Source organism: Neolamprologus brichardi, chromosome 20 (genome assembly GCF_056152115.1).
Source record: "Neolamprologus brichardi isolate AB-2024 chromosome 20, ASM5615211v1, whole genome shotgun sequence".
Classification (NCBI taxonomy): domain Eukaryota; kingdom Metazoa; phylum Chordata; class Actinopteri; order Cichliformes; family Cichlidae; genus Neolamprologus; species Neolamprologus brichardi.
The window spans coordinates 21200163-21217630 of NC_142123.1; the positions used below are offsets into that span (position 1 = coordinate 21200163).

At 40.0% G+C, this 17468-nt stretch overlaps 1 protein-coding gene across 2 annotated transcripts in view; it reads left to right on the plus strand.

The window, feature by feature from the left end:
• samd10b (sterile alpha motif domain containing 10b) overlaps positions 1 to 17468 on the plus strand; it is a 54180-nt gene that overhangs the window by 21913 nt on the left and 14799 nt on the right. For both annotated transcript variants that reach the window (XM_006796329.3, XM_087833680.1), the window contains exons 2-3: positions 4334 to 4518; positions 16091 to 16259. In XM_006796329.3, coding sequence (XP_006796392.1) covers positions 4334 to 4518; positions 16091 to 16259 — 354 coding nt within the window. The remainder of the gene's footprint in view (positions 1 to 4333; positions 4519 to 16090; positions 16260 to 17468) is intronic.

Consider the following 17468-nt stretch of genomic DNA (forward strand, 5'->3'; position numbering starts at 1 on the left):
GATCTGAAGGGCTTTAACACAGATAGATGATAGTGCACGTGCATGGTCTTAAAGCTTTGCGTCCCTAAAAGCAAGCAGTAGAGGGATATGGTGCAATGTCATTTCAAAAGCGATGTCAGTTGAAAGGTATGGATATTTAATCATCTTTGCCTGATCTTAAATTCTCTGCAGTATCCTGTCCCAGGAGGGAGAGCCTACCAAGTCCATTAAACCACAGAATGAGCAGTTTGTCTTCATTTGTACGTAACGGAAGTGGTGAGGCCTGGCAATGTGGCAAAGGTGGGATTTCAGTGGAAGAGGGAAGTCATGATCCTGTTAAAAGTGATGTCTGTAAAGTGAAAGGTCTGCTACATCTTTTACCTTGAAAGCTTGCTCTTTAACAGCTTGTAAAATTAAGTTGTTCTGTGGTCTATTAATGTGTCTCCCTGCCTTCTTCTGGAGCTCTTTCACCTTTATAAAGTTTGATCGGTTTGCATGAATCTGATGCTAATTTGCAGCTTGGCTCTCCCGCCTCACTTTGTTTTCTGTCTTGCTTGTGCACTTTCTCTTGCCTCTTTTTGTGAGATTGGCAGGTCTTTAGGGTTGTGAGGCACTTAGCTTCCCATGTTTCTTCCTCCTGTCTCCTCCCCCTGACTGGCAGTAATTACATCAGGTTTGGGCCTGGTTTTTCCTGACAACCCCAAAGAGCTGACAACCAGAAAGCTGAAAGAGAGTGAGTGAGAAAAAGAAAGATGGGAAACAAGGAAGATACTGCTTAAGAAGACACAAAAGTGGCAGCATACAGAAATGGGGAAAGCAGGAGTGAAGTGCAAGACAAGAGTGCAGAGGGAGAAAACCGTACACGAAGGGAGAGAAGCAGAAAAGGCTACACATCAGTGATTCCTGACAGGTCTTTCTTCTTCTTTTTCATCTCTACCCCCTTTTGTTAGTCTTCCCATCATGGCTGTGTGAATTCTGTATTCACCACTGCTCACTTCGACCGACGTGTAGGATGAAAAAAAAGTGTCCCCTCCCGACTCGGAGCTGCAGCCAGCTGTTTCCCACCATTTTCAGCTGTCATACAGCAGGTCTCAGCAGGCCTTTATTTAATTCTAATATGGAAATGGAAAGATTGTAATCCTTTGTTAGTTAATGAACTTTCTTTCTTTCTTTCTTTCTTTCTTTCTTTCTTTCTTTCTTTCTTTCTTTCAAGATGACCAAGTGTCAAAAGTCCCTTAAAGACAGAAAAAATGTAGAAAATTGGTAGACTGATAGATGAACACATCAGAAAGATCAGATTCAGCCCAGTTCAGTTTCTCCCTTCTCTCTTTGGATGAATGAGGAAAAGAATTTAAGAAATCATTCACAGAAGATTGAATTTTTGTTGTTGTTCCCTCAAAGCATGTGCTGATGTTGTTCTCTTGTAAAGAGACTTTCAGATCAATAAGTAGTGAATACAACATTTATTATTCCACATTCCACTTTTACTTCTATCATCAACAAGTCTGTCTCCATCTCACTAACGGTTTTTACATAGTCAGATAAAACTTGTGGTTCGAAGTAGAAGTGCTTGTCCACCACTACTGTCTCCAGTTGAATAGCCATCACCAGTTGTGTCTGTATCTGGAAGTCCCACAAGACCCTAGCTTGGTCATTCTTAACAACCCTATGGGTGTGTGCCATTTTGACCTTTTGTGGACTTGCAGGCCATACTCAGCACAGATGTTCCTGTATACTATGTCAGTTGCTTGATTGTGTTCCATGTATGCCCTGCCTCCTAGCATTTTGCACCTTGCTGTTATGTGCTGGATTGTCTCAGGGACATTTTTATACAGCCTGCACCTGGGGTTGTGTTTGGTGCCTCTATCGAGCTTGTGCTTAGAGCTTATACTTGTGCTGCAGCCACTTCTTCTATCTGCTGGTGGTATGTACAGTGCAAGACCTGTCTTTCCATAATGGGTCCTGATGCTGCTCCTATTCTTTCTCATTGTATGTACTAAGCATATGATCACTTGTGGCCATCTTTCTAATGTAGTCATGGATGTTCGTTGTCTCATCCTGGATAGTGGATCGGACACACGCTAGTCCTCGGCCCCCATCCTTCCACTTAGTTTATAGTTACAGATTGCTGCATTTGTGGTGAAACTCTTGATGTAGGTGGCTTCTATCACCTCCTTTGGCCAGCCGATTATCCCAGCAGGGTATCTGATGAGTGGTAGGATGTAGGTATTGATTGCCCAGATCTTATCCTTCCCGTTCAGCTGATTCTTCAGGACTTGCCTTATTCCCTGCAGGTATTTGGTGGTTGCAGCAAAGATGTGGTCCCTTTTCAAGTGCTTCACATTTGTCTGTGGGATTCTCAGGTACTTGTATCTGTCCTTGATGTCTGCAGTGTTGCCTTTTGGTAGTGCATTCCCCTCAGTTCAGACTACTTTCCCTCTCTTAGTTACGATCCAGCTACACTTCTTCAGTCTAAATGGCATTTTGATGTCGTTGATCCTAGTCCTAGAATTTATATCGTTTTTAACTTATAACATACATGATGTTATCCATGTAGAGGAGGTGGTTAATGTTTACTCCATTCTGTATTCGGTATCTGTAGCCAGTCTGGCTGATGATCTGGCTAAGGGTGTTTTTTAGGCCGTTTGCCAAACAGCAGTCGTGACAGAGCATCCTGGTATATCCCGCATTTGATGGTGACTTGTTCAAAAGACCATGTTGATCTTGTATAATTATAGACATTTTAGGATCCATGTGAGCCATTGAGTCATTGGCTTTCTTCTAGTGTATCCAGGCATCAAATTCTCACTCCACCACCCTAATGTTGCAGCAGAAATTGAGAGTCACCTGGCCAGACAACATTATTCCATTGTTATTCAATTTTGGTGAGCGTGTGTGAATTATAGCCTGTTTCCTTTTCTTAGCTGACAGGAATGGACACATACCAGTAGAACATCTGCTTCAGAGTTTGACATATGCATTCTCTGATGCTCTTCTACATACCCTGGTAGTAACAAGTGGTTATTTGAGTTACTGTTGCCTAGCTGTCAGCTCAGTCTGACCATTCTCCCCTGACCTCTGGCATCAACAAGGCATTTTCACTCAGAGAACTGCAGCTCACTGGATATCTTCTCTTTTTATGACCAGTCATTGGAAACTCTTGAGATGGTAAAGATGGGGGGAAATCCCAGTAGATCAGCAGTTTGTTAAATGCTCAGACCAGACCATCTGTTACAATTATATCACGTTAAAAGTCCCTTAAATCACCTTTTCTTCCCCATTCTGACACTGCCTAAATGTACCGAGCTGCAACCATGTTAGTGTCTGATTTGATGTTTGCATTCATGAGAACTTGAATAAGTATACCACAAAATGGAAATTAAACAAATCTCACTCGGCTGGCAAAGAGCCTGCAGTCAAAACTTAAATATTGTTTCATTTTTGTTTGAACCAAAATAATCAAGAATGAGCGTATAAATGATTTACAAAATATTAGTTGTTGAATGTTAACAAGGTTTCTCATTTACCACTAATAAGCAGGTTTCTTATCAATCTTTTTTTTTTTAAATTACCGCAAAATGACTATGTTAACCAGTTAATTGTGATCAATTCTCTTTCTGTTTACACACCCTCTTGACCTTTTTACCCCTCTACTGCCTCCTGCCGCCTAGCCTCTTATTATTTGCATTACATCACATTAAATCAATGCTTAGGTAAACTGAGCAATGACTGCGTGTCTACGCTTTGAAATAAATCCATGGCTACAGATGACTAACCACAGTAAAATAGCTCATTCAACTTGATGTGAACTGTAGAAGATGCCCTTTGGCCTTCACAGAACTATACTCTGACCCCGCACTGACAACTTCTGCTTCAGTGTCTCATAGCAAGCATTTAGTCTTGACAGGGAATGGGGGTAAAGATAGAAAAAGAAAAAAAAATAAAATATTCATGAAGTAGGATTTAAATAATCAAGGACTAATCTGAAAGAGAGACACAGTTCCAGAAATCATGCGGTGCCTCTGTGAATATGCACTCAGCATAATTGGAGATCACACTGTAGTTGCACTGCTGCCCACCACCATCACCAAAACAGCCATCTGTTTGTAGCTGTACTAGAATCAGAACACTCAGCATGTAATCTGGGGTGAATGCTTCCTGTTCAGCTCCTATAGGATTATCAATCATTTATTTTTGTTAGGTTTGGATGTTCTTGTTTCTCAGTCCATGGACCTTATGAAAACCCCTTTCGTAAAGAAAATACAAAGTGAGTGCTTATCAGTAGCTATTATTTCTCCTCTGCTTGTTTCCTTCTGTTTCATTTGCTGGTTCTTCTTCTTTGCTCTCTTGTCAGCGGCGTCCAGCTTCAGTTTTTGCCGTGCCTCCCTGGAGCACACGGTGTCTGCTGAGGAGCTGAGTTACCAGCTGCCGCGTCACGCCGGAGGCAGCAACCTGACCTGGCACGACGGCCGTGGCCAGAAGACAGCACACACACGCACCGTCAAACTATTGCAGCAGCCCGGCACAGAGGGCATCCAGGTATGAAGATGTCCACACACACAAACCAAAGGCAATGCGGAGGAGTGTTTTCAGTGCATGTGAATAACTCTGAAGTGTTTTTGCTTATATTGTTACTTTTATTTTTCAGAATTAAAAAGGCCAGTGGGCAATTTAGCATCAAGAGGGATCTTAAAAACAAATTTAAGATCCCTCCCCCTCTATGTCAACACACTTTGCAGTACCCTTAGGGTCAGCGCAGTCAGTCAGTTACAGTTTACTCTTGTCAGTTCATTTTAATGACATTTTTATACAGAAATTTAAAGTTTCTCTTTCTTTTGGATATAAAATAGCAATTCCTCAGTCACACAGGCCTTGAGACATGTTAGCGACCGGCCGTCACTGTTCACAAAGAAATGCCTGAGTGGTTGCTGTAGGTAACTGGTTGACACTTGTGATTGTTTGCAAAAAGAGTGCTGTACCGAAAACCTTCTTGCGATTGATTTGCTCACAGTTGTATATAGTTTGAATGAAATACTGCAAATACTCCCCATTTTACTGTGACCGAGTGAAGCACGAGAAAAGGCGACACTCTCTGGAAATAGGGAATGTTTGCTTTCAAAGCAAAAGTTGTACCTTACCACTGCAACCAACACATTTCAAGTGAAACCTTTATTTCCAGACTGCGTCAGATTTTTCAGTCATTCATCACTGCTTGATGAGTAGTTTGCTGGTATTTGCACCCAAGTTTATGTCTGCCATGCAAGCTACAGGCGACCCTAGCAACCTGCTAGCAATCAAAGCAATTGCAAGGATGTTTTGATGTAGCACCAAATGCCCCTGTGCACTCAATTTTGCGCCGGCTAACAACTGTAACCACTCGCCAATCTGTCACAGAATACACTTCCATGCAGGTCTCTGAAAGGCTTGCGTGAAGAGGGATTTGACAATCAAATTCACAGCAACTGCCACCAACCACTCAAAACCACTGGTCATGAGGAAAAATGTGTATTCTCCAACCAGTGGTTGCTACATGATCGCTAACCAGCCTCTAGACCTGTGTGATTAAGGCATTTAAACATGAAGCATTCTTACTACTTACTACGCCAACTGTGGTCCATTTTTGCTGTAACTAATGTTACATGTCACTTGCATGGTGTTATATTACATTACATTATAATGAAATGCTTTAGTAAAATTATTTGGAAAAAAATATTTTTTCTTTGAGTATAATTTTGTTGTAATTTGGAAGTAAATAATATGTCACAAAAATTGTAATTTCAAAACAGTGTCTAAGCTCATGCAGAAGAGTGTGGTGCAGCGAACCTATCCACACAACGTATCATACAGCAAGATAAAGGAATGTGCGCAAGCAGCGGGGGCTTCACCTAAAGCGCTCTAGTCTAGTGGGAAAGAGGAAGACTAATTGTTTAATTTACATAATGTTGGCTCGCCTCATCTTAGACTGTGGTGGATACCACCAGAGAAAAACTTATATAATTCAGGAGTGGCGTGAGAACTGCCTTCTGATGTAACTATGCTTGTACAGTCCAAGCAAGCACATACTGCACAGGAAATAAACTCCCAGGAGCATGCAATTTATAGTGACCTAAATGTCTCAGATCATGTTTTTTTTTCAGCCCCCTCCCCCCCCCCTTTTTTTTTTTTTTATGCTCAGCAAAGCTTTAGCGGAACTGACTGGTATAAAAACTACATATTGAAGTTGTTTCACTGCTGATTGATGGATACAGAATGTGTGTCTGGCGGCTCTTAGCAGTATCATTTAAGCACAGCAACCGGAGCATCGTTTTCTTTCACACATCACTTTGTGCAAAATGAAATCCCATCTGTCCAGCACCAGAGACAGTCTAAACAAAGAGAGAGAGAAAAAAATCTATTTTAAGGCTTTCTGTCTGTGTTTACCCAAAACCAGCACATGACACAACAGCTCCTGTCCTTTCTCCTACTCCTCAAATGAAAGAGACCAGATAGGCCAGCGGAGGACATTTGCTCTGTCTCACCACTGGTTTGAAGAAAATTTGCAACCTTGAGGCCTTAAGATGTACATGTGCACGACAAAATTTGTTCAATAATTCATAAAACAGTGCCCCCTCAGCTATAACGGCTATAAAAGGCCTAATGAAAGACGAGTGGGAAGCTGTTTCCATGTGATTACACAGACACCGGATAATTAAACCTCCTCTATACCATGAGAAGCAAGGCTTATCATTTCCTTGTGGCAACAAGCCTCTTAATGCATTATTCAACAAATGGGAGAGCCGTCCAGCTCTGTCTGATACGTGTGTGTGTGTGTGTGTGTGTGTGTGTGTGTGTGTGTGTGTGTGTGTGTGTGAGAATGAGTGGTCTGCGCATTCAGAAAATGTTTCAGGGTCCATTTGTACATCTATATATTTAGGCACTGGTGTATATTGGTGCGTTTTTACTGTCGATTGTTGTCTATGTATTCAGTTCTCTCAGGATGATTAGATTATGCTCCATTACACTGGTTGTGCACACATCAGCTGTAATGAGGAAGCCAGTTAAGTGAAACACAGCTTGTCTTCTGTATAAGGTGGGACCTGGGGAATTTTCTTGATCTGTTTAACAAAGCTTATATAACACTTTATGCACTGCTATCCAAACACTCAGTCAGTGGAGACAGAAAATAGTGACAGCAGAGTGGGAGGACAGAAATCTTTGATATTTATTGGTGTTCATGCTCGCACAAAAGGGCCATTATTACAAAAGATGCCCTCAGCATTAAAATATTTTCAATGCAAAAATATATCAAAAATGTAATTTTTAAAAACATTTTTTACCACGGCGCACTATATTCCAGTTTTTTTTTTTAAATTTTATTAAAATGAAAGCAAAGGAAAGATGCCAAAAAAATGATTATTAAAAAGGTTGCAACGGGTAGACAATTGCAGTGAAAACAGCTCAATTTATATTGTAAACAAGTTAGATATTGTCTGCACACAGTAGCAGCTGGCTCAACAGGAGTCAGCAAAAGCATATGTTGAAACAGAGGTTATATACTCCTTTGCCTTATTAAGTTTAGGCTTACAGAGATCTGTCTTCTTATTTTCCAAATAATTAGTTATTACGTAGTTGACGTACCTTCTGTGCCATCCCTGAATTGGCTGTTTAGATAGACAGATGGGGTGAAGGGAGGGGTTTGTGGGTGGCTCATTTTGCCGTCTGACTCACAGCTTGTGGGTGAACCTTTAGATGAGACTGGGGAATAGGTGGAATAAAATTAATGCAATCTAGGAAGGTATAGAAGCCACTGTGCCTCCTTTCTCTAAAGCAGGACCAAGTGAGTTACTGGAAATGAGGCTTTTATTCACGCTATAGGTGGGCAAATAAAAAAACCCACTTAGTGAAAGTTTTTACCACTATCCTTATTGAAGACAGTTTCTGACCTGAGCTGATACAAAAGAGTATATTCCCTATTCTCACATATATAATAGTGTTCACTATTGTGCCAATAGCACCAATGTATGTTGTTTCATATGTTTCTGAAACTTTTTTCAGATATTCATGGTCTAAGGGTATGAATCCTGATGAGGTTTGTGAAATATCGATATTCTGGTGAACCACATCTGTACTTTCCTTTCAGTGGTAATTAGTTCATGTCAGTGTAGTAACATAGTAAGCCAGGATGAAAGACATGGCAATCAGTTTGCCACCCTATCACCAGCATGTTAGTATTTTCATTGGGAGTTTCATCCATCTATTGAGTCCACTAAAGCTCATCTCTTCCTATATGGAAACACTGTGGCATTCCCAAGCCAACAAAGAAGCATGTTCTGGGGGTGCCAGAGGATCTCCTCCCAGTTGGACATGATTAAAACAAGCTCACCTGGGAGGTAGGCAGAAGGCATTTTGGACAGATGCCCGAACCTAAATTGGCTTCTTTCAGTGTGAAGGAGAATCATCTCTGCTCTGTGCACCTTCTGAGCACCTGCTCTACCGGCAAAGGAGACGTTAGACACTCTTAAGTGGAACCTAGTCTCTGCTGCTTGTAATTGCAGTCTTATACTTTCGGTCACTAGCCACAGCATCTGGCTATGGATGAGGGCAGGGATGTAGCTCAGCCAGTAAACCAGACCACATTGTGAGTTTCCCAATGTAAAGCATAACTTTGGAGCCCGTCGGGTGCACTGGCGTAGTGCTGATGGTGAAGGCTAGTGGTTCACACCAAAACAAACAGAGATAAGTACGAGTGGCTTTGCATCGAGGCACAAATACTGTAGACTGCATTGTCCTTGTCCTGCCACTCGGTGATGTGTTGCCCTGCCTAAGACACATGTTTGACTCATGCTAAATAGAAAGCTTTGTGAAAATCCCATCTGGCTCTTTGTCCACCCACTGAGAGACTGTTCATATTTGCATGAGTGCAAGCCATTTACGCACTCAGTGTCCTGAGGACAACCAAAGGCAGTTTCACAAAGCTGACAGAGGTTGACAGTTCGCACACTCACACAAAGTTACTTGCACAGGAACAATCAAGTAGACACTCACAAAAGCTTCTGAAACATTTTCAGAATCACAGTGACACACTCAAACACACAAATGCAAAGGGCTAGACATAGCAGTGGGAGACACAGGGGTGCTAAATGATGCAACAGAAACTGCTCTGGAAAAGGGATGGGGTTCACTGTTACTAAGAGGAGAAGAATGAAAGATAAGAAGTGTGAAGAGACATGAAGGAATCAGGGATAGGATCTGTCAGGGTCTTTCGGATTGGAAAGAGAGAATAAATATGCAATTATATGATGACATTACAGCAACTTTTAGATTTGTACAGTAAATGGAAGAGAAACAGAGCTGTTCGGTCAGAGGGGAGAGCAAACAGGACAGAGGTTGAGTGTTTGCTGTCCAGCGATGAGATAAAGATACGGTAGGAAATGCTTCAGAGCAGAGAGGGGCAGCAGGTGATATATTTATAGTATGCATGTCATGTACAGATTATACAGTACATGACATGCATCCTATAAAACATCGATTCACTCATTCACTTACACCCGCCTCCAGAGTTTTACTGCTAATTGGCGTAACGTCATTGATCAATCTCAGGCAGGGTCTGGCTGCGCTGAGACACAGGCAGTGATCGGAAGAGAGGCGTTATCGGTCACAAAGAGTGATTTTTAAGGATTCCCCACGCTCCCTTGACTTTAAGCTAATCCCCCGATTCGGCTTCACAGAGAGGCAGGGCATGCACGCACGCGCACGGATACTTGCAAGCCCACGCGCACCAAAACAAAGGCACTAATATGGACAAAAAGTAGCTCAGTGCACAGAAGTCAAAGCAGAAAAAAGATAGAAGGGAGTGAACATGTGAGAAGGAGGGTGGATAAAATTTGTGAGAAGCTAGTAGAAGGGGGGAGATCAGAGACATGATAGAACAAAGTACGCTGGGAGGACAAATGCTGTGCAAGGATACAAACAGAATGATCAATAGAGAAGTGGAGAGAGAAAGTCAGAGTATGGGGTGGGTAAGAAAGAATTATGCAAAAAATGATGAACAGATAGAGACAGAACTTGTGTTGCTGAATATATTAATGCACCTAATAGCATACTCAGTTATTAGAATTTATTATGTGCCCTTGTGGCAGTTTCTGAAAGATGAAGTCATAAGAATAAATTATAGATTAAAAGAACAGTAGTACATTTTAGGCTACCAAGACAGTTACATTAAAAGGCTGATACAACTTGAAAAAAGGCGAACATATTCATCCCATATTTGAATGAACAACATTTCTTTGAAACAATGGCTGTTTGTTAAAAGCAATGTTCTGAAACAAGTGATGCATTAAATTTACACTTTGTTTCATAATTCAAGCAAATCTTAAAGAACAGATTAGTTATATGGAAGAAACCGAGGACACTCTTATATTTGTTATACTTTCAAATTCATAAAATTTAAATCAGATTCCAGGTGCCAATGATTAGAGATTCTTTGGGGAGTCATCATATCAAGATGTAAACAGAATTCCTATGAGTCTGGTAAGGAATATTCAAATTATTCAGTAGTTATTTGAGATTAACATACAAGACTTCAAATAACTATCCAAGATTGGTCACCCTGGAAACTTTGTCCCAAGAGCAAAACTTGTCCAATTTTCTTAGCAAGATCTGAGCCTGATTAGCGCTGTTTCCTCTCCGGAAGAAGGTTCTGGTGTGAATCTTAGGCTTGGCTCCTCCCCTACACTGAGTCTGTGCGGAGTCTGCATGCTTCCCCTGTGCATTGTCTCCAGGTATCCCAGCCTCCTCCCACAGTCCAAACATATGCTTGTTAGACTAATTGGTGATTCTAAATTGGCCGTAGGTGTGAATGCTTGTCTGTCTCACCGTGTTCGCCCTGTCCAACTTGCACCCCCTGCATGACAGCCAGGATAAGCTCCAGTCCCACTGCAATCCTGATTTGGATAAGTGGAGGAAAAGGTATAAATCTGCCACTAGACATAGCTTTTGTTGTCAAAGTACAGGTGTCTAACAAAGAGACAGCACAAATTTGATCTGCATGGACACTGTGCCAGGAAAAAGCTTGTGTGTTAAAAAAAAAACCCCATCAGAGCAACACTACAGTTTAACAATAAACATGTTCACCAAAGACTTGCTCAAACAGAAGCAATGGAGGGTTATGTAATGATTTAGTGAAAAAAGGGCAAAGTCTAAATCTCAATGATATGTTATAGAGGGATTTTAAATGCACAGTACATGCAAGATATCTGAAGTACTTTTGCATGAAAGAATGGTCGGAAGTTTAAATAAATGTCATGGACAAGTAGCCGTCTGTGCAGTTCTTAGTTTTTCCTCAGAAGGAAACCACATGTATTAATGTCTTTTTTTAATGGATGAGGTGTATCAAAAATCCATTTTTTTCTCGGTGCTGTGAAAAAGAGAACCAAATGTGTCCAAAAAAGTCCAGAGACAACTGTTTTACTTTTTCACATGACCGGATCTATGGTCTGTAGCTATACATCTGTTTGCTGGGTTTACCACACTTCTGAATTTAAATACTCTTCTTGCTAACTGCAGTGTATGATTGCATTTACAGTATACTATTTTCTGCCTTTCTGTCTCTTTCTTCCTCCTCTCCATCCTGAATTTCTCCTTACACTTGCGCTCTATATACAGTCTCCACTTTGCATATGCCTCCTCGCCAACTCCAGCTCCCTGTCTCCCCCCTCCTCTTCTGTATGTAACAAATGAAGGACCTCCTCCAGCTGGACAGAAGTAGGTCTCGGGAGGAGGAGGGAGGTCGTAAAAGGGGGGAACGGCGACGAGAGAGAACTGGCCAGAGGAGATACAGTCTGGATGGCCAACAAACAGAGCGAGAAGAGCAAGGGAGGAAAAGGAGAGCAAGCAGGGATGATGGGAGCGATCATTCCATTTCCCTTCTGTCTGGCTCCTTGATAATGAAGGCCATTACTCATAAGCATTTCACTCTCCTGGCTCACTGTCTTCTCTTTCTTTTCATCATTTTATTTTCCTCTTTGTTCACCCTCTCCATCTGCCTTTGCATCTATGCCTTTTGCTGCCAGTTTCAGTACTTATAATGAACTGTTAAATAAATGTCAACAAATGTGAGTCATAAAATATTCAATAACTAATTATTACAGCTGAGGCATTTATAAGCAAACAGAGACCTGTATCCGTTTCCCAGATTTGTTATTGTGCAAAACGATCCTTCATTGCATCTTAAGGGCTTATGATTTCATCTCTAATGTGCCAGCACTCCTGTGGCTTAGCTAATCGTTATTACAGATGGTGGGGTCATCCTTTCTGGGAACATGGATATTCTAGTTATTAAAATGTATATTATCATATTTAATAAATATGAACTCATCAAGATTTTTGCTGTTGAAATGAAAATGGGGTAATAAGCTGTTAGAATCAGAAACCATGGTGCTATTTGTATTACCTTCACCCATTTTAGCATCTCTTTATTCATGCAGTACTCTTTATGTAGGCTACGTTAAAGCCCTGTTAGTAAAGAATAGTGTTGCATCTTGAAATTTGATCCAGAATTCATGTGGCTGTGGCATCTGTAGTCCAAGAGTTAGAGTAAATTGTCTATTAATAAGGTGGGGTGGTGGTTCCATTCTCCTCCTGTCTCAAAGCATCCTTAAGAAAGACACTGAAACTAGAGTGTGAGTGTTTGAATGATAGGTTAAAAGAGCTTACCATAGAAAAAAGGCACTTGTGTGAATGGGTGAACGAGTCTTCTTGTACTAAGAAAGCACTTTGAGTGTTGCATAAAGACTGGAATAAGAGAAATAATGGAAATTTCAACCAGTCTACAGTTACATTACTTTAATGTCACTAATAAAAAAATAAATAATAATAATAATAATAATAATAATAATAATAATAATAATAATAATAATAATAATAATAATAATAATAATAATAAACCCTCAAAAATCAAAACCCTCGCTTGTTGTGAAGACTATTAGCCCTCCAGGTCACGTGATTATGTCCTTTTTTCATCCTGAGAGGGCAAATCGTAGACCGCTGACTTAATCTTGGCAAAAAATCTATTGGTCTTGTTAAATTCACAGAAGTGATTGATAGTCCAAGCGTTCGCATCACCCAGCGACTTTGGTATTTACTCAACTATGTCAACACAAGGATAGTAAAAAATGATAGACTAATTCTGCAGGGATTTCAGCTGCAGCTTTTACTCTCTTTTGGCCACACTCAATCGTCTACAAGAGAGGCCATTTCTACATGTCTCCTAACTTTATCTCAATTAATGATTGGGTCGGAGTTGTAAATTTAGGTTATTAAAATGGCTTTGGCGCTCCACTGAGTCAGAGTTGAAGTATGTGTGTGATTAGGAAACCACCAAACACACTGGAGCGGAGAAATTGAGTTGTTTTCAATTAAGGCCTACAAAGCAGAACGCACTTCGCTAGTGGACCAGCCAGAAGTTGATAGGCCTCGTTGGTGTTTAAATTGATTGAAGGAAATCTCATTACAGTGGCTGGCAAAGATGTAAATTTAGTTAGCTGTGAACAAACTCGTGTCTGTCACCTTTTTTGTGCGTGAAGGCATTCTGTGAGTTGCTCATTGTATCATTAATAAGAAAGGGGTGGGGAAAACATTAGATATGAAGCTACAAGAGCGAGCGAGTGTAAGTTGCATTTGTGCGTGTGACATTTCAGCATACATAATCCCATTTAATACGGTCAGTTATGGAGTGGAACATTTGGCAGCACTTCTGTGTTTTTCTGTTGAAAATCAGCCAGAGCTTTTGTCATAGAGTTGGCTCAGACAGAGCATGAATGAATGGATTAGATATGAGAGTAAGTCAGACAACAGAGAGAGAGTTGATGGGACGAGGAAACGGTTGGGTTTTTTTGCTTGTGAGAACTGGCTGTGACTTTATTAATGTTCCTATTAATTCCCCGCACATGGCATTGGCCTATGGAAAAAATAAATAAATAAATAAATAAAATATATATATATATATATATATATATTTATATATATATATATATATATATATATATATATATATATATATATATATATATATATATATACTTTCTGACAACTACAAGGATCATAGGAAGGTGTGTGAAGAAGAAGAGGAAAAAATAGAGAATGAAACAAAACGAGACATGCTTTCATGTAACTGAAAGACGACATTGACAGAATCATATTAATGCTGCGCTGACTGTATAATGAAGCGCTGCTGTCAGGGAAAATTACCTTTGGAAAAAGATCCTACCAGTCACAAAAAGACACATCAACACCCATAGAAAATGTGGAATGTAATTACTCTATCAATATGTGTTGCTGACAGATGGTTAAAATGCCAAATTGTACAAAATTAGAATAATAAAATCAGTTTGAAGCTATGTGCCAACAGAACATTTAGATGGATGGATGGATGGATATATTTATTGATTTCACAAAGGAAATTATTAAATATCTAAATTTCAGTCGCAAGGTGATGAGGTTTATTTATCCAGAAGAGCATCTGCTTACCCTTCTATGCCTGCAAGCTTTTAAACTGCTGATTTTTCTTTTGCCATTTGCACTCATGTGGACTTGATTTGTTTCGTACAATACAAAGTCATAACCCTGCTAAATTTTAAATGAGCTGCATTTTTTTTTTTTGTCTTGCATGAGAGAAGTATCACTGCAGGCTAAATAATAATGTATGGACACTTAATAAGCTTCTTTCCATTACATGATGTTATTTGCACTCGCTGGGTGGTTTACTACCAGAACTGATTTTGTAGCAGTCGTTGGCATTAGAATGCATCATCCCAGCTGAGTTCACATTAATGAGAAAATCGTGCATGCTGCATATTTAAGTAAGCTAGAGCAATTACAGAGTGTTTATTTGAAAAAGCAATAGAAAAAACAATGTTTTAAATTGCATAATATAGTAACTCAACAAATTAAAGTGCAAACATAGACTCCCTGGTGTTGTCTTACTGTCTGCTCATATACATGTGCAAAAGTCTGAAGCCACAGCTGGTTTTTAAAAATGGAAAATTGGTGCAGCAATTTACATATAAACATAGGAAATACAGCATATTTTTGTAAAATTCAACTGAGCTTTAGAGATGGCTGTAGATACTCATTGTTAAATGTCTCTTCTGATATCATTCATACAATATGAACTACAAACTAGAGATTTTGATTTGTCACACTATAAGCTATTGTCACTGATTTTTGTGTAATTTCACATACCCCAGCCTTTTCTCCCTGTTTCCCTTCCCTTCACACTTCCACTGAGACTGAGGCCTCAGTGAAGAGTAGATGGATCAGCTGAAGGGCCAGATGTGTCCTGTGTCAGATCTTTAAAGGATTGTTTTCCTATTTCTTAAGGACATGACTGTCAGATACTGCTCATCTGCTGTAGTTTTTTTAGACCTGCCGCTTATTCTTTTGTCCTCCAGTTGTTCAGTTTTAAGGACACACTGCACATCATGTAGATTCAAAGATTCAACAAAAGAAATAGAAACAAATTTTATGTTTTTGTGGCAGACTGCTAGTAGGAACGTGATTTATAATTGGTTCCATTGTTAGCTTTCTGGTTTCTATATACATAACACTGGTCCATCCCTGGATTTTGTTGTGTTTTTGTGCTTAAATGATTCATAGGTTAGTGTTAAGTGTCGTCCTGAAGAGTGATGTAGTGAGGACCTAAAGGCAAAGATGGAAAGAGAGAAAGCACAAACAAAAAGCGAACTGTTTAGGTAGACTGGTAAGTTCATACCAATCTGAAACAAAAAAAAAATAAAACAAACAACCAACATAAATAGAAATTATGAGGAAAAAATTACCAAACACAAGATGTAAGATTCATAAAATAAATACCAAACCACAGGCATAAAAACCTCATGTTCATGGCAGTTTAACATACAAACACAAATAACATTCCTCTAAAAATGGTCAATCGCTAGGACTTGACTGAAAATGGGTGAAAAAACAGCCAATCTACATAGGCAATCTTTGAAAAAGCTTCAGAAATCCTGAGAACTACTTCTCAAAACCAGCAAAGTATAAAGAAATCCAAGACTTTTGCACACTATTGTACAATATGCACATTGACAAACTGCTTCCTGTGTGTGTTCTTCAGTTACGTCCAGGTGAAGCGTTCACTGTGTACCACACCAGTCCTACACTGTCCAGTCTGTCCAAACCAGTGGTGCTGTGGACTCAGCAGGATGTCTGCAAGTGGCTTAAAAAACACTGTCCACACAACTACCTGACCTATGTAGAGGCCTTCTCCCACCACGCCATCACAGGTACAGTGCACAACATGTGAATATGTAGCATCAGTTGTTACAGAACTTTATGCTGACTGGGATTGTTGTCTTTTATTTGCAGATAATGTCAATCACTATGCCTGCTAATAGTGTAAAATGCACAAAATCTAGTCTTCTAGAGGGTGCTGTTTGTGTTAAACTTCTCATTGACCTCTGTTCCGTTCAATAAGCATAGTAGTGATGCTCATTTGGACTAAGGCATTGCAAACCAGAACCATAAAAGGCTTAGTAAATCTCACACAAAGTTTTATTTTTAGGTTTGTGGTTCCACAGCTTAGCTTTCTCAACTGGAAACAGGTTTACACCCAAATCTCTGCAAAGGAGATTTAAAAGGCATTCATGTGAGGTAACGAAAGGAGTGCAGCCTATTTTTGCAGAAGAAAGGCAAATCTGTGGAAAAAGTGCTGTGTTATCGTGTTTGAGTTCAAACAACACGCTCTCACACATTTATTTGTTAGTAAGCCCACACAAATGCATACGAGTGCTTAGATACACAAACCAAGGTAGTAACAGACATATGAGCATGTACGTGTTGACACATCCTCGTCCTTGACAGACCAGACGGTAGAGCAGTTTCTTTTGCAGTGTCTCATAGAGAACAGATTGCTGGTCTATGCTGCAGGGTCAGCCACCACTCACTTACATTTCCATACACACACACACACACACACACACAGGCACGTACAGTGCATTGCATACACAGGCTCCAGGGTTAACAATGCTGCCACCATCATAGCTGCAGCAGCTCTGATCCGATCATTTCTATTTATGTATTCTCTAACAGAGAGCGTGAGATAGAGGCTTCAGCTCAATTATCCCTATGTATTCACTTGCAGATGTCCAGCTGGATTTTATTTTGGCTCCGTTATTAGCTGATGTATTTTTCTTGTGCAAATGAGAGTTGAATATGTGTTTGTGTTGTGGATGCATTTGGTCAGCGTAAAAAATAACCTCGGAAAAGACTACATACAAATTCTCTGCCTTTTTTGAAGGATGCTGATTCTCATCAGCAGCCATGAAATGGATTCTGTGTTTGTAAAGGAAAATATTTCTCTGAGCTGCTCTCAGCCACTGGAAAAAGCTACCTGAGAAAAATCAGTGTAGCTTTCATAGTTTCTCCTGCAGTTTGAGTTAATGTGCATTTATCAGCACGTTTAATCTGTTTCTACTGTTTCTAGCAATAGTGAG